This window comes from Rhinolophus sinicus, chromosome 1, assembly GCF_057876585.1.
Source record: "Rhinolophus sinicus isolate RSI-liver-muscle chromosome 1, RSI-T2T, whole genome shotgun sequence".
Lineage (NCBI taxonomy): Eukaryota > Metazoa > Chordata > Mammalia > Chiroptera > Rhinolophidae > Rhinolophus > Rhinolophus sinicus.
The window spans coordinates 19,742,299-19,764,939 of record NC_142501.1 but is presented as its reverse complement, the minus strand read 5'-3'; the positions used below and the strand labels follow the sequence as shown (position 1 = coordinate 19,764,939).

The 22,641-nt window shown below is 38.5% G+C and overlaps 1 protein-coding gene and 1 pseudogene across 1 annotated transcript in view; both read right to left on the bottom strand.

The window, feature by feature from the left end:
• SLC5A8 (solute carrier family 5 member 8) overlaps positions 1–15,557 on the bottom strand; it is a 51,454-nt gene extending 35,897 nt beyond the window's left edge. Inside the window, exons 1-3 of the mRNA XM_088797303.1 lie at positions 13,861–15,557; positions 8,815–8,880; positions 6,730–6,781 (exon numbers count right to left, since the gene is read on the bottom strand). Coding sequence (XP_088653429.1) covers positions 6,730–6,781; positions 8,815–8,880; positions 13,861–14,211 — 469 coding nt within the window. The 5' untranslated portion in view covers positions 14,212–15,557. The remainder of the gene's footprint in view (positions 1–6,729; positions 6,782–8,814; positions 8,881–13,860) is intronic.
• LOC109447588 (la-related protein 7 pseudogene) lies at positions 14,307–20,423 on the bottom strand (annotated as a pseudogene).
• Between the last annotated feature and the right edge of the window lie 2,218 nt (positions 20,424–22,641).

Sequence of the window (22,641 nt, the reverse complement as noted above, 5' to 3'; positions counted from 1 at the left end):
ATAAGTGGATAAATAAATTGTGGTATATCCAGACAAGGGAATATTATTCAGCACTAAAAAGAAATAAGCTACTCAGACATCAAACAACACACAGGAACCTTAAATGCATATTACTGAGTAGAAGAAGCCAATCTAAAAAGGCTACACACTGTATGATTCCAACTACATGCTTTCTGAAAAAGACAAAATTATGGACACACCCAGGGGAAAAAGAGAACTTCAAAGAAATGAATTTTAACTGTTTTTGGCATCACATTATTAGTAAAAATAATGGAATTGCTAATGTAAAACTATTACATTAGTGTTTCTCAACTTTGTACATTAAAATCACCAGAGATTTTAAAATTCCCAATGACTTGTACACTCAACAGGCCAATTAATTCAGAATCACAAGAAGTGAGAGCTAGGAATTGGTGTTTTTTAAAATGCTGCAGGTGAATCCAATGTGCAGCCAAAATTGAGAAAGCAATATATACGTATATGAGTATATATGTGCATAAAGAAAATAAATAATCTCATTAATATTTTTTAAAAGAACAATAGTTTCAGCATAAAATAAAAGAGACAAACTATAAAATCAAAGTCGTGAGGCAAACACCCTATAATCCAAAATTTGAATTTGAAAAATTGGAAATACTAGTACAACTTCTTAATTTAGTTTTTCTTTAATATACATCCTCCAGTTCTGTTCACTGAAAAGACCTAGAATAAATGACTGACTCAGTCGAATGAATACCTCTACTATGTAGATTGTGGTCTCTAAATACCATTTCTTCCTAAAAAGAATAGCAGATACCTGGCTGGGCCAGGATATTTACAAGGTAAGACTGAAACATCTGGCCATTCCACAAAACAAAGAAACTATTAAGCACTACTGGAATCATGTCGAAAGGATTCAGAAGACAACTTAAGAAGACTCCTGCTGGACAAAAATGAGACAATATGAGCATCAATAATTATAACCATAATGGTATGAAATAACATCAGCTGTTTAAATCCATGCATTCCCAATGATTTTTTTTAAAAAAAACCTTCAGTTACCTGCAGAGAGTAGCAGGGAACCAATTTATAATTTGTTTTGTTTTGTTTTCAAATCATAGTGGGACTTTATTATTTCTCTTATTAGTTTCAGGTGTACAAAACAATATAATAATTAGACATTTTACCCCTCACAAAGTGATAATCCCCCTCCCCCAATCTATTGCTTCTCTGACATAGTATATATCTATTACAAATAAAACTGATAAATAAAGGTGGAAAATCAGACATTTATCCTGCTTTTTCTATACAAACTATATTTCATGGTAACCAAACAGTTGACAAGATGAAGTATCTCTTTATAGGAGTATTCTATCTAATGAAGATGGAATCATAGAATTAGAATACCCATCTTATAAATCCTAATGAAATAATAGACCTAGAGTGATCATTAATTGCTACTAATAAAAAAAAAATAAAGGCTGTCATTCTGTGCCTTCTGAAGGAAATAAATGAAACCGTCTAGGAAATATTCTTTCCAAAAAGTTGAACCGGAGTCTGAGAAAGCTTCTAGTTCCAACTACTAGTTCCCAAGAAACACAGAGGACTGGGAACATGAACCCCATGCTGATGTAGTCAGTGAAACCAAGAACCTAGAAAACCTGACAGAACAAATGACCCAATTTCTTCAACAAATAAATTGCAATTTAAAAAAAAAAAGGAGGGATATTATAAATTAAAAGAGATTTTAAAAGAGCTTCAAAATACATCTAGTAAAAATTGATAGGACAGGAGAAAAGGAAAACTTAGCAGTTATATTTGGAAATTTTAACATCCCTGTTCCATAACTGATGCAAGTAAAAAAAATTGGTAAAGACATAGAAGATCTGAACAACACTATTAATTAACTGAAACTTTCACATTTGTAAAACATGACACCCAACACAATACACATTCTTTATAAGAGTACATGGAAAAAAAAAAAAAGAGTACATGGGATTTTGGGCAAGATAGGACATATCCTGGGCCATGAAACAAATCTCAATAAATTTCAAAGGATTAAAATTATAATAATTCTCTGACGAAAGTATTATTACTTTAGAAATTAATAACAAAAAGATATGTTAGAAAATCACCCACTATTGGAACATTATGTAACACACTCCTAAACAACCTATGGGTAAAAGAAATAGAAAAAAAATAGAAAATGTTTTGAACTGAATGATAATAAATACACATATATCAACATCTGTGGGATGCAGATGAAACAGTGCTTAAATAAAAATTTATAGCTTTAAATGTTTACATTAGAAAATAAAAATTTTAAATCAATAATCGAAGTTTCTACTTTGAGAAGCTAGAAAATTTAAACCCAAAGTAGAAGAAAAACATCATAACCATAATAGCACAAATTAATGAAATAGAAAGCAAAAACAAGTAAATCAACAAAGCCAAAAATTGGTTCTTAGAAAAAATTAAAACAACAATAAAAGATTAGTAAGATAGCAAGGAAAAAAATAGAAAGGATATCTTATCAACATTAAGAATAATTAGGAGGGACTATGGATATTACAAACATTAAACAAATAAGAGGATATTATAAAGAAATTTATGCCAATGAATCTGATGTTAGACAAAATGAATTAATTCCCTGAAAAACAGTTCACCAAGACCACTTCACTAAGAATTAGAAATATGAGTAACTATGTTTGCTTTAAAAATCTAATCTATAAACCAAAACCTATCCACAAAAACTAGCATCAGGCCCAGAGGCCTTCATTGTGAATTCTATCAAACATTTAAGAAAGAAATACACAATTTTACACAAACTCTTTCAGAAAATAGAAATGGGCACACTTTCCAACTCATTTATGAATCAGCATAACTGATACAAAAATCCTGATAAAGACATTGAAGGAAAAGTAAATTTCAGATCAATATTCCTCATGGACTGTAAAAATCCTTAACAAAATATTACAAAACAAATCCAGCAATATATAAAAAGGTTAATACACTATGACCAAGTGAAGTTTATCCCATGAATGCAAAATTAGTTTAAGATTCGAAAATCAATATATAATTTCCCACAGTAACAGTGCAGTAAGACAAAAAAGAGAAATAAAAGGAATACAATTGGAAAAGAAGTACTAAAACTGTCTCTATTCATAAACAACATAAAAATCCTAAGAAAACTACCAAAAACCTACTTGAATTAGTATGTAAATTTAGCAAGTTCTCTGGATAAAAGATCAACATATAGAGGGGTCAGATAGTTCAGTTGTTCAAGCTCTGAACAACAGTGTTGCCGGTTCGATTCCCACAGGGGCCAGGGAGCTGTGCCCTCCACAACTATATTGAAGACAACGAGCTGCCACTGAGCTTCTGGAGCGGAGGCCATTCAATTCCCACATGGGAGGCTGGGCTGCACCCCCTGCAACTAAAGATTGAAAATGGCGACTGGACTTGGAGCTGAGCTGCGCCCTCCACAACTAGATTGAAGGACAATGACTTAGAGCTGATGGGCCCTAGAGAAACACACTGTCCCCCAATGTTCCCCAATAAAATTAAAAAAAAAAGATCAACATATAAAAGTCAACTGTATTTTTTATATACTTGCAATGATGAATAATCAGAAAATGATATTATAAAACAATACCACCTGCAATTGCATCAAAAACATCAATTATCTAGGAATGAATCTAAGAGATATGTACAAGACTTCGATATCAAAAACCATAAAACATTACTGAGAGAAATTTTAAAAGGTCTGTGTAAATGAATAAATATACCATTTAATGGATTGAAAGAATAGTTGCTTTTGTAAACTGTTCAAGTCTTTTGCCTACTTGTTACTAGTCTTTTTGTATTTATTTTATTCTTCCATGACCAATAAGCTCAATATTAGTAGTCATCAGGAAAATGCAAATTAAAACCACAATAAGATACTAGACATACAACTAGAATAGCTAAAATTGAAAGACAAATATGAAATATTGTCAAGAATGTGCAGTAACTGGAACTCGTATACATTGTGGGGTGGGCATATAAAATGGAACAACCATTTTGCTAAGTAGAGCAGCTATTGGGCAGTTTCTCTTTAAATTTCCTATATGCATCTACCCTGTGGTAGGTCAGAACAGATACATATTTAACTTTATACTGCTTCCAGGTATTCACCCAACAGAAATGAAAATGTGTGTCAAAAAGCAAAGCAAAGTGAAATGAAACCTGTACAAGAATGTTCTTAACACCTTAATTCATCCTGGCCTAAAACTGGAGACACTCCAAAGTCCATCAACAAGCGAACAGACAAAGAGATTTTTGTAGGTGCATATCATAAAATACTAACAATAAAAAAAAGAATGAACTCCTGATACATGTAGCAACATGAATAAATGTCTCAAAAATATTTTGTTCAGGAAAAGAAACCAGATGCAAAAAGGCACTACGTGATTCCATTTATAAAAAAAAAAAAAAAATCTAAGAACAAGGGAAATGAATTTATGGTAATAAAAATCAGAAACTGGCTGCTCGGAATGGTAGGGGGGATTTATTAGAAAGACACACAAGAAAATTTTCTGGAATTGGATGATGGAAATATTCTATCCCTTGAGTTGAGTGGTGGACACACAAGTGTATAAAATTGTCAAAACTCATCCAACTGTACACTTAAGTTCTGTGCATTTTATTGTATATAAGCTATATCTCAGCAAAAATAGTTTTCAATTTTAAAAAGCAAGAAAGAAAAACTTAAGAGACAAATCAGCTAATACAATTAATAAGCTTATTTGGATCCCGATTCTAACAAACTCTGGGGGGAAATTCAGGAAAATCTGAACACTGACTTCATGTTGATGATATTAAAAAATGAATGTTAATGTCTTAGATATGATGATGGTGTAACTGTATTTTAAAAAATCACATCCTGGTACAAACTTCCAGTTATAGAATATATGAGTCATGGGAATGTAATGTACAGCATGGTTACCATAGTTAACAGTACTGTATTGCATATTTGAAAGTTGCTAGGGGAGTAGATCTTAAAAGCGCTTATCACAAGAAAAAAATTGTGTATGTATGGTGATGGATGTTAACTAGACTTGTTGTGGAGATCATTTTGCAAAATAGAAAAATATCCAATCACTATGTTTTACACCTGAAACTAACATAATGTCAATTATATCTCGGGGTGGGGGCGGGGGAAAGCACATCCTTATTTTTAAAAGAGATAATCAATACAGATGAAATGATAAAGTATCTCAGATTCACAGCAAAACAATCTAGTGAGGGAAACAGGGAGTGAATTAACCAAGAGTTGATAATTATTAGTGCAGAGTTAAAGGTGTATTAGGATTCAATACAGTATTCTCTTTGTCTTAGTACATGTTTGAAGTTTTCCATACTAAAAATAAATTTAAAAAAAAAGATTGGACCTAGAAAATGTGAAGTTTTAATTCAGTTAAACAGGTTTCTACTGCGCACCTTTTTCAAACCAAGTAACATATCTATGCTTGTGCCTACTGCCTTCGTCACAGTGCAATCCACAATTGATATTGAAGTGGTCAAAATGCAGTCCCCAGGTTCTAATGGAGTCCAAGGAAGTGGATCAATAAACTGATAAGAATCGAGTCCTCGATTTCTTCACAGATTGAAAGTAGTGCTCTCATTTTACCAGAACTGTACTTTAAAACCCTAAAACCAACATCTTTAATTACACTTAAAGCCAATAGGTAACTTATTAAGTTTACCACTGACTTTTTTGCATATGAAATGATGCATTCATGATGTTGGTAATATTGACATGGAACATACCTACCATTCAGAATTCAAGAGCACATTATATAATGGAGTTCTTTGTAATGATACTGCTTGTGTTTTATAATAACGTAGGTGATAACACTTCTCTTCCTGTCATGAAATTTAAAAATTAAGAGTGTGGAGTTAGCAAGGGGTTTTTGTGTGTGTGTGTGTTTTTCAATTTATATTAACTCCAGGAAGTACACCACATCCTTCCCATCACAAAGTCCACTTGTGCATTTTACAAGGAAGTTTTCGAGGTAAACTCCCTTGTGATTGATAAGAAGTCAAAGGACAGAGGGTTTCCCTGAAGCTGTTTGAGGATATAACACACACCTCTATCTCAGTAAACGATCTCAGCTTCACTGCTATTATCTGCCCAAATCTAGAGCATAGATTTAAGGTTGTGCTGATCAGCATAACCTTAATACATTTGTGTATAAGGACACTATAGCCATCTGTCCTTTTGTCCCTAGAACAATCTGATATTTCAGATCACAGATCTGTTTGTTTTGCATTTTGGACCACATTAGAAATGGGGAGAAGAAAAATCTTCTCTCCCTGCCAGATTTTACAATGTAACTGAGCCAAACAACACAGAAGCCCTTTGGAGATGTGCTCCTGGTGACAACCACCAAGGGAGGAAGCACAGTCATTCAGGATTTAGATTACAGGGGGTGCTCATTCTGAGGAATGGAGAATGGCTGTTTGGCATATCCTAGGGAATCATTGCCCAGTGAGGTCTGTCCCTCTACTGATCTACAGAACTTTTGGAGCTACGGACCCAGGAACCCAAAGAAACTGCTAGTGGAGACACTGAACCCACCTTTCCCACCTCAAGCTGATGCAGGTCACTGGCAACATTCCTCCATCTCCCCAGCTCCCCAAAGAGAGAACAGGGTCTATTAAAAATGAATCCCAAAATGTGACATAATTGGTAACTCTAAAACGTACCTTGATTCAAAGCCAGGGCAGGGGCATAAATAACAATTCCTGTATACAGAATCTAGGAGGAAGAAGAAAATAAATAAATACTATGAATTACAAAATAAAATATCAGTATTTTTTTCTATAAATTCAATTATGAATTAAAATAGAAGTTTCAATATGCTTAATAAAATTTGTTTATAACTTGAAAAATGTTATTTAAGTTGATTCTCGTTTTCCAGTTATGGTGTGGTCATAGCTTACAAAATATTTTATGACGAATGTTGTGTAAAAATATGGACTTTTCATGTGCTTTGTGTAGTCACTAATCCATCAACTCAAGTTTAAAATCATTTATCCTAGATCTAAAACAATGAGAATGAAAGAATACAAATTTTAAAGTGGGTGGCCCCTCATCCTTCAAACTATTATTGGTAATCACCACATAATTAATTAGGAAAACAGTGAAAATTTCAGAAACTCGTTTGTAAAATTTTGCATGCCTATTAAACAAAAGTGAAAATTTGTACTAAAAATTCCTGAAAGCCAACCAAAACTGTATTCCATCTTTTTCATTTTGTTTATTTGTTTCATTTACACGTTTAACAAATATTCAGTAATCGGGGGTACAACAGTAAATAAGATAAATAAGGTATTTTTGCTCAGAATATCATTGCCATTGTACTTGATCTTTCAAATATATCACATAGAAGCTAATTCTACGATTTCTTTATAAAAACATAAAAATACCATATTATGTAGTATTTGAATATTTGATTATATTACATGGTTAGATCTATGGAAGTAAATCCTTCAAATGGGAGATACTAAAGCTCCCCTCTTTCTGCAAGGATGAACTACATTTCCACAATCATTATTCTATCCAAGTGAAGATGTGAAAACATGACCACAGGCTAGCTTCTAAATACTAGCCCCCACTTTTCATTTGTATTGGCATTTCTAACAGTGATCCAAAGAGTGTCTGAATTGTTAGAGAGTACAAGCTACCAGCCTCAGCTCTGTGCCAGAATCTCTACCAGACCCCAAAGGGCCCCTTCCTTTTACACTGCAAGTGTTAAGGACTGATATAATTTAAGTGATATAATTTACAAAGATATAAATAAGAGTTGAGTTAAATAATTTACAAAGGCACTCTCTTGTGTTGTAGAAATGCTTAGGTAGCTTTTGATTAGAGAAATGGTACTGTAAATAGAGATGGGAATGAAAACTTTCTAGACTTCTATTATCGAACCCATCCCTAGAGCACTTAGCTGCCAAGAGGAAGATAGATATAAATCATGTGACAATGATCATGACAAGCCTCCAGCAGCCTGGATGAAGGGTGGGAAGCATTCTCTGTCACTGACTGCTTGGCAAATCTCTGCTTTCCATTTGTGTCAATCAGTAAATCTATACTTGCATATTCTTGAATTACTGGACTGTTGCTTGGCTTTAAAAACACCTCCATTGCTTCTTGGCCTTTTGGCTAAGATCAAGTGTAAAAACACCTCTCGAGTGCATGGTTCTGTTGTTTTACAATCAGTGACTGCTTCAATTGGGTCTATGTTTCAATTTTTTAAAAGAGATGAATGATTCATTTTTAAACTATGCTTTCCAATAAAGAAAAGTATTTCCTAATGTCTTTATATGTCAGTAAATTTTTTCAAACCTATTCAACATGTTGCAAAATACTATGAAGCATACAATTTGTTTTCCCTTTGTTACAATTCCTACTCTCAGCTACTATAGCTCTTTCAAATATCTTTGTCATCTCAATAATGCCTTTACAGAGATTTTGGTGAGGTGGTGGGATAGGGAAAAACATATTTTCCTAAAACAACATAACTGTTGCTTGATCAATATAATGTTTAACATTCATTGAAATCATTCTGTTTTTCCAGGAAGTAATATATTTGCTAAAACACTGTTTAGTGATCTTAAGGGTTAATGCTGTGTAATGACTAGTGTTTTTCCTTTTTTGTTTTCTCCTACTTTCAACATTTCTTTATTTACCTCTCAAGGCATCGGTGCCAAAAAAACTTGGCACCGATGCCTTGGTTAAAAATATTTTAGATGATAAAAGATCAAATAAATTAATGGAGAGCTACTTACTGTTTGAATAATGTAGAAGATTGTTCCACAGAGACGAACATATTTGTTAAATCGAAGTTCTAAATACTGTTTCCAAAAAAGAAAACATGGTTAATATGTTTAACCTCTGGACACCTTTTTTTCTTAAATCAGAAGCTTAGGAAGTAAAGGAGTTAGAAATGTAAAGCAATTGCATAGTTAATTTGTATTCTCTATTTTACTATTATTTTTATTTACATATAGCAAAATTGACTCGTTTTAGAGTACAGTTCAGTGGGTTTTAACACATACAGAACAGTTCCCTCACCCCCAGAAAACTCCCTCATGTTGCTCCATTATAGTCAAACCCTCCACTACCTCTTAACCTTGGCAATCACTAATCTGTTCTCCACCCCTAGTTTTGCTTTTTCCAGAACGTCATATAAATGGAATTTATATTCTGCATTTTTTAAATGAGCAAAATGTTGATTCCCCCTTGCTTTTGGTATCTACTCCATTCATTTCCTTTAATTCACTTAGTAAACTAACCCTCTCCCACTGCAGGCAATTGTGAGGGGATTGTCAATCACGGTGCCCTGCATCACATGACCCAACTCAGCTAATCAGCTTCTCTTCCCAATGGGTATTTGAATCTTAGAGGCAAGATACTATGTTGGTGCAAAAGTAATGCGGTTTAAAAGGTTAAAAATAATTGCAAAAACCGCAATTACTTTTGCACCAACCTAATATAAAGAGAAAATGAATGGAGCAAAAGCAGGTTGATTCTGACAAGGGGGCCTGAAGAGTCTGCCGTGGCTTTTGTCCTTTTCACAGTCTGTTTGTGCAGCTTTTCCCTGTTATATGTGCTACTCCCATATTCTTCCAATATTTTTTTTACCTTAAGTCAACCCAAGTCAGTTTCTGTTCAGAGCCAACGACCCTGCCAATTCTTCCTACTCTCCTTGATGTCGGCTATATCTTATGATACAATCTGCTTATCTCCTGTATGATATATCATAATGCATTATAGAGTGAGAATTCTAGAATTTCAGAACTGGAAGGAACCTGGGGTCCAAAATAGTCTTTAACTTAAAGATTATCACTACATGTAGAGAGAATTTTAAGGCTGACAATAATCTTTTCATACAGCAGGGGGAAAAAGAGGAAAGAAAAACTGACGTTAGGTCATAGTCAGAGGAAAACACAGGATAATTTTGCTCCATAACCACAGCTCACATTGATAGATTATTTTCTTTGTACATTGTCCTCTCAACAATTCCGCAGGCAGGTTCTATGTATCAGCGCGTGAGAACACAAAGGCTCAGAGAGAACACCAAGGTTACAGCCTAATAATTGTTAGAGCCAGCACAGTGCAAATCAAGTACCATTTGATGCGAAAATCTGTGCATGTAACCACGACATTATTCAAAATAAACAAGTAAACAAACTGACCATGTGTCTAAGATTCATACAGAGTGAGTGGGTAGCACAAACATATAGTAGGACTTCCAAAAATAACTGACAGGTAAAAAAAAAAAAAAAAAAAAAAAAAAATATATATATATATATATATATATATATTGCAGTGTAGCACCTAAGGAGAAGAGTTCCAGCCCTTGTCCCAGCCTTCCTCCGGACTCCACAAACTTGGGGCAGTCATTCAAAATCTCAGGTTCCTCCTCTTGAAAATGAGGATCCTATAAATAAATCTTTCCACTCTGGCTTTGCAGAGTTTTGGAGACTACCAAATGCTATAAATGTTGTAAACTGTTCATTCAGCAGTAAGACGAGAAGAAGCTGGTATCCAAACCACAGGCCTTGAGAATCTGAATCTCAGTGAATTACGTGTTGTCAGAATCATCCAAGGATAATCTGGAAGGCATTTAGAAAACTCAAGAAGTGTCTTGAAGCCTGGAAACAGGGCAGTGTCCTCTCTTCAGAGTTATTTTGTAAAATTGTAGTAAGGAATGAATGTACGTGAATAGAGAAGTTTTGGCCTTTTCTGGGTACATGGATCCACATTGCTAGAGACTAAAGAAAAGTGAAGAGAGAATGTAATAAAGGTAAGAATGTAGCAAGTTGAACCAAATAACTTGAGTGTGTGTGTGCATTTCCCCCCCAAGATCAGCTGGATCCAGGCAAACCTATGGATTTAAGCTCACAGAAGACCACCTCAAGACAGATTCAAGAAGTCTACTATCTCAGCTATCAGTGTTACTGGGCTGCTAAAGAAATACCTGGAGGCCTCCCAGAAGCCCAAGGCACTGAGCTATTAATAGACATAGGCTCTAGGATTTCCAGACAAAACTACAGAATAATAGAAGGTGCCTATAGCAACAAAGATCTCTCACAGTCCTCAGAACTTTGAATAACTTAGGGACTCTAAGACTTCTACTGAATAATGGAGGAGGAAGAGGAGGAGGAAGAGGAGGAGGAGGAGGAAGAGGAGAAGGAGGAGGAGGAGGAGGAGGAGGAGGAGGAGGGGGAGAAAAAGAGTCTGGACAACTCAGTTCAAACACCCAGATTTTGCTGGATCCAGAAAGATACTGCAGAAGTGGTGAATGAAATCCCATTCCTGCATTTGACTTCTTATTTGTGGGTCTGGGGGCTGTTAAACACCTACCAGGACTAAACTTTGAAGGCAGTGATAGGTAGCAAAGATGCTCTGAACAGCCAATTTTAGCTAATGAACTGTAAATGGGGAGACATTTACTACTTGAGCAAGAATGCCAGTATCACTCCATGCTAGACGTCTTATTCTGTATGGATGGCTCTACCTCCCAGAATAAAACAAACAAATATTCTTCAAGAAGCCTCACCAGAACCTTCCGAAGCAGCCAAGACACACTACGGCACAGCCTCTAGGCAAGTGTCTACTTTGCTTCATGCTCCCTTCTGTGGCTTAACTTACTCTGAGTCTCTTGGGCTGCAAAATGGGGCTCTCATAGTACCTCCCTTACAAGGGCTGTTTTGAGGACTGAGTTAGATAATGTATGTGAAACATTCAGCCCAGGGCCCAGCATCGATTAAACATTCAATAAATGTTAGCTTTTTGCCATTTTTAACTGGAACCCTGCTAACGTAGGCTCCACCACTGGAAATGTGTGGAAAATCTGTTGCTGGTGGAGTTAACGTTGCTGGCCTGCAGAGGCACACCTCAGTGATAACGAGAACAGCACTCATCTGTGGGGACTGAGGTCATCTTGCCAGGTTCTTCAAAGCCTTTCTGAGATTTGCAGTTGGGGAACGACAGATCAGAGCTCACAGACCCAAATGTCTATGGGTCCCATGAGGTAACATACGTGAGTGACATTGGCCAGGTGTTCACATACTAATGTGTTGGAATATTCCTCATAGCCACTAAGAAATATGTTCTCTCACCACTCCCTTGAAATAAGAACTCCTTTCACCCCTGTCCATTTTCCCTTTTGTTTTTTGATAAAGACATTAAGTGCAGATAAAGATTTCTCTGTCATAAGAAAGTAACCATGCAAACACAATGATGGGTCCTCAGTATAGAGTGATAGCAACGGCCAGAAACTGCCTTCCTGTGGCCACAGGGAAAGTGGGCCCAAGGTCACCAGTCAAAAGAAGCCAGAATCTGGAGTTTTATTTAACTTCTCACCATCATTAAATGCTTTTTTTTTTTTTTTTTTTTTAAGCACCCTAAGGATCAAAAAAAAAAAAAGACTGAAGACTGAGTTTGGCCTGGGGCAATCAGTTTGTTATCTTTGAGCAAATCAGAGACATTCCATCCTGCTCACTTCTGGGGTAAAGACTTTTCACTCTCCCAAATACAATGACCACATGGAGTATAAGGCAATGCAATCCCAGGGGTGCCTTGCCCTAGATGACGTCACTAGAGCCCTTGCAATTTGTCACCAACACTTATAGTGGCACTGGGGCCGTTGAACCAGCCTCACTAGGAAACCACCTTCCAGTAGCTCTGGATTGGAGCAAACACCATATACACTCAAGGACAGAGAAAGCTGCTGAGAATGAGACTCAGAGCTGCCCAGATAATGGCCTATCAGAGAAGACACTTCTGTAGGCGTGTGTATGTGGCTCATGGGTTAGCACCTGACTGAAGGAGATCACTGAGGGCAATGAACTGAACCCCACCAATCCCCTGAGCTTTTGTCCTCCCCAACATTCCCATTCAACAGCTCTTTAAACCAAACAGTCACCATCTTTGCAAAGCCCTTTCCTGCAGGCAACTTGAGAAAACCTATACCCAGTGGACCTGTGCAATAGGAAATCATCTGCCAGAGAGATGGCAGGTAGAGCTGTTTAAAAACCTTGCAGCCAAATTTTCCTAGTGATCCCAAGATAACCACGTCTCCCAGAACCACCACGACAAAACTTACGGCTGATATTTATTCAGCACTGACCCTGTGCCAGACACTATTCTAAATGCTACACTTGTATTATCTCATTTAATCCTCCCAACAACCACATGAGGTAAGTGGTATTATTTTCATTTTGAGATGAAAAACTAGGCACAAAAAGTTAAATATGTCACCCAAGTTTACCCACCTAGTTAAGTGGTAGAATTTGATCTCAAACTCAGGTACTGGGACAAGAGATACAGCACCTTAACCACTGGAGGGCCAGCCTCTCTTTGGAAGGTGTGTCTGTGAAGAGGGGAGAGGGGAAAGTACAAATGTTTCCACCAACTATCCTGGAAAAGTGAGCTTTGCCTGAGGATCTGGAACAAGGGGATTCATTTCAAGGAGGAGGCGCTGAAACTTGAATGACTTACCCTCCACCAAGATAAAAAGTTTTCAAATCTTTCCCCTTGACTCGGAATTAAAGATGTTAAAGCAGAAAAAGCCTTAAGGAACACAACAGGTCTTAATCACTTTGGAAGGCTGTCTCCTTCACTTGAGACCCTGGGAGTACCTCCCAAGATGTTTTTCTCCTTTAAAGGACACCTCTTCCCAAAAGGGGGGTGTCGGGGGGGAGGAAGGCAATGGACCTGCACGGGGAGACATTTCGACTTGGTGGTGAGTCTGCCCTCGGGAAAATCCCTCCAGGAGCTTGACGAGTCCTCGCCTCTGCCTTCCCCAGCCCACCCTCGCCCGTTACCTCATAGGTGCTGGTGATTCCCAGTTTGTAGAACACTGGCAGGAAGACCTCCGCGGTGATGACCACCACTAGAAAGTAGGTGATGCCGAAGAGGCTGTATATCATCCCAAAACGGTAGACCTCGGCGGGGGTGCCCAGGACGGTGACGGCTGACATGAAGCTGGCGGTGAGGGACAGCGCCACTGGCACGGCGTGCATTCTGCGGCCGCCCATCAGGAAGTCCTTGGAGGTCTCCCGGCTGTCCCCCGCGAAGGCGTAGTAGATGCCGATGGCGGCCGAGATTAGCAGCACGGCGGCGAACACCACGTAGTCCCACACCGTGAAGGTGCCGATACCCGGTGACGGGTCCATCTCCGCACGGTCAGAGGGGCCCTGTGCGTAAACTGGCGTCCTCGAAGCGCGCAGCCTGGACTGCAGCTCTACCTGGGCTGCCTGGCGCTCACTTCTTATTTCCCCGCGCTGCAGGCGCGGCGGGCGTGGCGCCCTTCGGGGATTGGAGGCGTCCTCAGGTGTCTGTCCCGGAGAGCCCCGACAGCCTAGCGAAGGGGGGGGGGGGGGACACGCGCCCTTAGCAACCTCTGCACCCACCGCAGCCAACAGAGACCTTCGGGTCTGAGACCTCGGGAGGCTCCCACGCCGCGCTGAGCGCTCACCAGGTGCCAAGCCGAGTTGGCCCAGCTCTCTCAGGCGCCGCGGACACCTGGGCAGGTGACAACTGGATCCTCTTCCACGTCTGGCGAATCCACAGGGAGCGCTCAGCGCAAATTGTATCAACTGCACCGGATGGGACGCACCATTTAAGTGAGCAGGCGATCGATGGGCAGTTGTCACCTTTTCTTTTTTAGCTTTCCAGTTCAAAAGTCCGGGTCCTCATAAGAAGATACGCCTGAAGTTTTTAAATCGCCTTATTTGATGAATTAATGGGCGATGGGCGGGGGGAGAGTGGGGACAGCGTGCTCTGAGCCGAGGTATCAGTCCTGAGGCAGGTAAGCAATTATAAAGGAGAGAGACAGGTCTGTGCTATTCGTTGCCTGCGTTTGCATTCCACAATTATTTTTGATGCCCGACAGTCTCTCATAGAAATCATAGTTGCTGTAATATTAAGGAGCCTTACCTACTATGTAATGAGCCTTTACCATGTGATACATTAACGCGCTCGGCACTTTATACATCAACTAGTGTAATTCTTGCTATTTATCCTTGTTGAGATAGGAATCATCTCCATTTTTAAAATGAGGAAACTGGTTTAGAAAGGTTAAATCACTTGCCCAAGGAAATGCTGGAGATTAGGATTTTTAATCCAGTTAGGATTTCAGAATGTGTTCTCTTAATCATTTGCTGTATGTGGTAGAGCCCAAACGTAGATAGTGTGTTCAATGTAGGCATAAATATGTACACTTTCATGACGGCACTTGAAAACATATGGAAGACAAGATCATCGCCAGTGTCAGTACTCAGGACATATTTTAAGTGGCTCGCCTTGGAATGTTACTAACCATGCATGAGTCACGCTTGTAAAGCAACGCGATTCTCGGGTTTTTCTTTTAACATGGACACTCCAGCCAAATGTGCCCAGACATAGGTCTATTTCAGGCCATGCTTGTTCATTTTCGTACATCTGTATAATTTGGTAAAACAAGCCTTGATAAACAGAATACATTTAGCTGAGCCCAGTATGTGAAGAGGAAATAGAAGTGAAATCCAAGTAAAGCAATCACTTAAACAAATATGTGGCTTAGAATTATGTCGCAATTTTGTGAAGTTTGCTCTGTCATATACATACATATATATATATATATGTATATATATACACATACATACATGTATATATATGTGTATATACATATATATATGTATATGTATATATACGTATATATATTTATCTATACATATATATGTGTGTGTATGTATATATATATATATATATATATATATATATATATATACACACACATACATATATGAGGTCAATTAAGTTTGCAAACTCATCCTAAAAAAAAGTGCTACATACCTCATTGCTGAATATCACTATGGTCACCTTCAAAGTACTCCCCTAGGGAAGCTATGCACCGACACAAGTGCCTAGTCCACCCTTCAAGGCAATTTTGGAACTCTTTTTCTGGAATAGCCATCAGAGCTGTCGTCTTACAACCTTCGATGTCCTGAATGTCATCAAAATGTCTTCCTTTCAATATTTCCTTTATCTTCAGGTAAAGAAAGAAGACTTTGGGAGCCAGATCAGGGAAGGTGTTCCAATACAGTTATTTGTTCACTGGCTAAAAACTGCCTCACAGACAGTGCCGCGTGAACTGATGCATTGTTGTGATGCAAGAGCCATGAAAGTTCAGGTCGTCTAACTTTTTCACGCAGCCTTTTCAGCACTTCCAAATAGTAAACTTGGTTAACTGCTTGTCCAATTGGTACAAATTCATAATGAAAAATCCCTCTACTATCAAAAAAGGTTAGTAACATCACTGCAACAAGTTTGTGAACTTAATTGTCAGAAAATATGTAAAAAATATATAGTATAGAAAATATATATAGTATATATAGAGGGTGCCAAGAAAAGGTATACACATTTTAAGAAAGGAAAACTGTATTAAAATTGTAATAACATATACCAATAACAAGTCACATTTGACTTCTGCAATTACAAGAGGTGTTCAAAGTGGTTACCATCAGCGTCCAGACACTTCTGATGACAGAGAACTACTGCTTGAGCAACGCTGACCAAAATAGCTACTTGTATATATTTTTTTGGCACCCCCAATATATAAACAACCTGTAAGCGTAACACAGAGGAATCCAGCTCAGGAAACTTTCTAGTAATTAAATGCATTTTCTGGAAACTTCCTTTAAAGCCAATAGCCCTAGATACGAGAAAATGCTATTTAAACAAAACTTGTTTTGTTTTGTTTTTTTTAGATATCTAGAGTTAAGAACAGAACCTCAGGCAGCTAATGACCATATCTTTGCAGTCATGTTAGAGGAAGAACAGCTCGAGGTTAAACTCTAGACTCTGAAGACATCCACAAGCCGTGATATCTTGGGCAAGTACTTCTGTGCCTTAGCTTCCCACATCTAAAATGCAGATAATAATTCTTTTCTCATAGTGTTGTAGAGGATTAGATGAGACTATCTGCAAATATCCCTGGCACTGTAAGTGCTGGCATTGTATAACTCTTTAGCTGCTTTCGAATTTATTGACATTGGGGCTGAGGTAAAAGATGTTTTGGAAGTACCGCTGTTAGAAACAGCCTGTGTTCCCTATTTTCCCTTGCTTTATTACTTTTACAGAATGCCATGAACTATGTATAATCTATACCCTGTTATTTCAGATCTTGCAAATGTCTGATATATTTATCCAAACAGTGTTTTCAAAAAGAATTCATGAATTCTCTATTCTCCAAGCCTTTGCCTATATAATGTTGTTTATCTGGTATTTTCACACATGAAAAGAAAATTCAGCTGAGAAAACCTTAGGTCATAATCTTCTTATTCAAAATTTGTAGATATTTTCCTATTGTCCTTTCAAAATTAAAAAAAAATATTCAATTACAGTTCACATTCAATATTATGTTAGTTTCAGGTGTACAGCATCGTGGTTAGACATTTATATAACTTATGAAGTGATTCTCCAGAGTCTAGTCCTACCTGACACCATACATAGTTATTACAATATTATTGACTATATTCCCTATGCTGTATGTTACAGCCCCCTGACTACTCTGTAACTGCCAATTTGTACATCTGGTTTTTTTAATGATAATGTTGAAAACATTTATTTACTAAATCACTTTGAGGTTGGATTACGTAAGATAATTTCATCAAATGTTTAATGAAAAATTGTGGTATACAATATACTTGTCTTTAGAAAAAAAAAGTCTAATTTACAAGTTAAAGAAAAAAGTATTTAAGTAAATGTAGGTTTTTTAAAAAAAAACATTCATTATACATTACTACCATAATAAAAATGGATTTCCTAAAAATAGCTTGAGCAGCCAATGAACTCTTAAGAAGTGAACCAAAATATTTTTCAATCATATTCAGAAAATCTAATATGCTTACTTGCATGTTGAGTCTTTGCCAGTCTAATCTTGGTATAACCTCTTCTCCCATTCTGTGCCTCTCTTTATGTTTTATCTCATGCGTCCTTTTTGTTTTTAAGATGCATCTGTCTTTTGTATCTCCAGTATCCTTTTCCTCGTCAGTAGAGTCTTCTAAATCTTTGTATTCTTTGGCCATTTCTGAGGCTTTTTTAAGTTTGTCTTTCTGAGCCGTTTTCTTGACTTTTGATCTGGGGGTGAAGCCTTCTGCATCTTCAGAGCTACTTTTCTTCCTCTTCCCTGTTCTGACCTAAGGTGAGCTGGTTCCTTCAGCTCTTTCCCGTTTCTTCCTTTCCTTTGAGGATGGCTTCTGGGGTTCAGTGACCTCTCTTTCAGAGCCCTCAGACGTGGTCCTGGAGTTCTTCACTGCAGCCACTGCTGTCTTTCCCTGTGTCCACGTCCAGCCTTTTGGTCTGGAGACTGTCTTCCTTCTTCCCTTGCTCTTTCTTCTGCTTTTTCGTTTCTTCAGCTACTCTAAGGGCAGGAATGGGCTTATTTTTTGTGGTTTTAGGAAACATACCAGGTTTTCTTGGTGCTTCCTCTGGTGGGTTGTTAAGACACTCAATAGCTTTTGCTGCTTGTTCTTTTGTTTCAAATTCCACAAAGGCAAATCCCTTTGGATCTCCAGTAGATTTATAATGTGGTATACTTACATAAACAACATTGCCACTTTTTCCAAATACTCTTTCAATCCAGCTGTGATTATTTTGGGGAAGTAATTCCACATACACTGTCTACTCATCCTCATCCTGTGGTCTTTCGCCCAAAGGCTTTTTTCTCCTGATTCTGGTGCCTTTTAAATCCAGCCCTACAACAGCTGAAATTTTCAGTGCTCTGGCTATTAGCTTTCCATCAGTGGTCAATTTTCTCATTTTGTTACAAGACATGAGAAGTGATATGTCAACATACCCATCTCTAGATTTTTCTATGTGCTCTCAAAGAAATCTACCCTTGTGAAAATTTGCATCTCCAAACGAGAAGTCCACTTGCTTAGCTATATCTGCAAGCACCTGTTTAACTTGAGACTCTTTCTTTTCTTTCTACTTCTTGTTTCTTTTCAGTACCTTCCAGAGAGACTCTGGACAGAGGACACAGGGCACAACTGTGGCCAAACTTCTTTCCTGAAACCTGGGAACTAAGGTTTGTCCACATACACAAAAAAAGAGTAGATTCCCTGTACCCTTCGCCCGTTCATCTCTTTCCCAAACTCTTTCCCCAAGACTGTAAATCTCCACTCAATATGTTTCAATACATCAGGTAATCACTGTGAACTGTTTGCTCTCTAGACCTGTTGCACAGTTATTTCCCTGGGATCTCAGTGTATTATACTCTGGGGATATTCCCTGTCTTTATCCAGTTGACCTCTTATTTCTTGAAGCTTGTGTTTCTTCTTTGGTATGTTTGTCTTGGCTGCATACACCGTCCAGCAGCTTCTGGAGAAAGCGTTTACAGGAGCTATTTCTTGAGAGGCAGCATATCTGAAACAGCCTTCATTCTCCTCTCACACCCGGTGGATTACTGGGTAGAGGCTTGTCAACAACAGTCACGCACCGCGTAACAGTGTTCCAGTTAGCAATGGAGCGCGAATACAATGGCAATCCCATAAAATTATAATGGAACTGAAAAATTCCTATTGCCTAGTGATGTTGTAGCCATGGTGACGTAGTGTAATGCATTGCTCACCGCTACTAATAAGGATGTAAAGAAATATTTTTGTACAGCTACACAAGGCATTTGTGTTCAGCTAAGTGTTATTATGAAAGTCGAAAAGTTAAAGAAATTAAAAAGTTTATAAAGTGAAAAAGTTACAGTAAGCTAAGGTTAACTTATTATTGAAGAAAAGTATTTTTATAAATGTCGTGTAGCCTAGGTGCACAGTGTTTATAAAGCCTACAGTGTACACTGTGTCCTCGGCCTTCACATTCACTCACTCCCTGACTCACCCAGAGCAACGGCCAGTCCTGCGAGCTCCATTCATGGTAAGTGCTCAGGTCTTGAGCGTAGCCAGCAAGACCTTCCCTAACCTAGCACCTGGCTACTTGGCCAGCATTAGCTCCTGCTACTTTGCCCTCCCTCGTTGGGCTCCCTCTCACCAGCCTCCTTACCATTCCTTGAGCACATCAAACAAGCTCTGCCCCAGGGCCTTTGCAGTTCCTGTTCTCTTACCGGAATGCTCTTTCCCTAAATAGTTCCATGGCTCACTCTCTCACATCATTCACAGCTGTACTGAAATGTCACCTCTGACCAGTCAGAACTTCCTTTCCCTAATTATTCTGTATCAGATGTGACCTTCCTCCTCCACCCCCATTATTCCCTTTCCTCTTGATACATATTTGATTTATATACAGAGAGATGTATAGATTATATACATAACATATATCATATACATATAAATATACATAGTATTATATGTTTTGTTTTCCCTCCATTTATCACTACCTGCCATTATACTACTCAGTCTTGCCCTGTATAGAACTGTTGGGGTGGGGGTGGGGTGCGGATGTTACAAGAAGTAGAGTTAATCAGTTTTACTTAATACCTGCTCTTTGGCTTGTGAATCATTCTTCACATTTGGATTTGGATTTCTTGGGCTAGGAAGCCACAGGCACATGTGGCCATGTGTCATCCTTACAGCCTTGGGAATCATGCAGGTTGCCTTAAGTTTCTTCTTTTAGAGTACTCATGGAACTGTTGTGGAAAAATGACGAGGACCCAGAGACTCAAGCGGCACGCAGAGATCAGGGAGAACACAGCTTTATTACTCTGGATGGCTCAGCAGGATTGTTCCCAAACACTGAGCACTCACTGGGGTTGGGCGCTTTGTTTTATAGGGTTAGGCCTCCGGGTTGGGGGAAAATCTGGCCGGGGTGCAGGAGAGGTCCGTCCCTAGCAGCTGTGATCGCTCAACATTGTTTTGACGGGGAGGCCTCTAACCATAGTTCCCGTGGGAGACAGCTCCAATAAGGGGATGGAGCTCTTAGCGGGAGCTTGCCGGGACAACTGGAGACAGCTCCGGTAAGGTATGGGAGGAGGAGGGGGATGGAGCCCTGAGCAGGGCCCACAGGAAAAAACTATCCTGACAGAACTATTCATTTTGTGCATCATTTTCATCCACGTCTTTAGTCTTTATGGTTCATCTTTTTTTTTCATTCAACATTCAATTATATAAATACTGGGTATCATACGGATGCTCTGTGAGCACAGACACATCTTATAATAATTATTTGCCTATGATATAACTTGTCTATTTTAATGGGATTGGTGTTGTTTTTAGCATAAATGGGTGTTAATTTCGGGATTCAAGAGAAAAAAATGTTCCTGTGTCGCGTCCAGCGTGACGAGGGTTGTGGGGAGTGAGGAGGGTGGCGCAGGGTTAAGAGAAGACAGTAGCCATGAATAGAGTTTAAGCGGGACCAAGGGTCCTGCAGCCTCAAGAACTGGACGTGCCTAATCGGCCAACGCATTAGCTTTTATTAGTTAGGTGGGGATAAAGCTTGGCAATCGCAAGATCTGTGAATTCCATGCACCATAGTAGGAAACTGATTCAAGCCAATCACCTTTGCCTGCAGACAGCTGGACCGCAAGTGTCAGGATGTTTGTACTTCCCCAAGGGACAAAACCTATATGCATATGAATAAATGGAGAGCACATCATTGAATCTCTTCCCTTGCAGGTTTTGGGAAGGAATGCAGCCACAGAGGCAGAGGTTTATCTTAGCCTGGGGAAGGTGGGGGGGCTATGCCCACATCTACAAACCCCGTGGGTTCTCCTGTTGGTCCCCACTCGACGGCGCCTGGCTTGAGTTGCCCCCCCCACCCCCCCCATGGGGAATATTACTTGTCATTGGCTGCCCAGCCATCTTTTTGGGACCAAAAAGGGAGACGTAAGGTGCAAACACAAAAGTGAAGCAAGGTCCCTGAAAGGATCCATTTCACAGACTCTCCTTTCTTTGGGGGCAGGTACAAGGGGACAGACGGGTAGGCTGCTGCATGGCGACATTCCCGTTGAAATTAATGTTAGTTACATTTTCAGCCTATGAGAAAATGAGCTACATTTTCTGTCCATAAGGGGCTGTATTCAGGAACAATTATCCACATTAGTTGGGGAATGTTGCACATTACTTACTTGTTTATTTATATATTTTACGTCTACCCCACTGAAATGTTAGTTCTGTGGGACAGGGATATTGTTTTATGTAAAACAATACCCAGTACATGTATACATTCAATAAATAAATTGAATAAACATTAAAAATTACTTAAATTGCAATGAGAAAATTTTTCTTGTTTTCAAAAATAGAGACATGAATGGTTAATGATTATCATTATATTAAGCATATGAGAACAAACACATGTTGGAAGAAAAAAATACAAAAATGATAGTTATTGGAAAGTTGTGATTATGGAGGACTTTTTTTTTTGCTAAAATTTCTAAATTTTCTGAAGTGTTATATTGTTTTGTTTTTTTTCTAAAAAAGTCATGCCTGAAGTGAAAGCACATTGAACTGAAAGTCCAGAGATCTGGATTCTAGTACTGACTGTGCTGTGTGATAGGCAAGTCTCTGCATTTCTCTGTGCCTCAGTTTCCTCTTCGGGAAGTAGAAGGTCTTAGGTCTTAGAACTTCCCAGCTCCAAAAATTCTGATACTCCTTTCTGCCAACATCAGCCATTCCCAC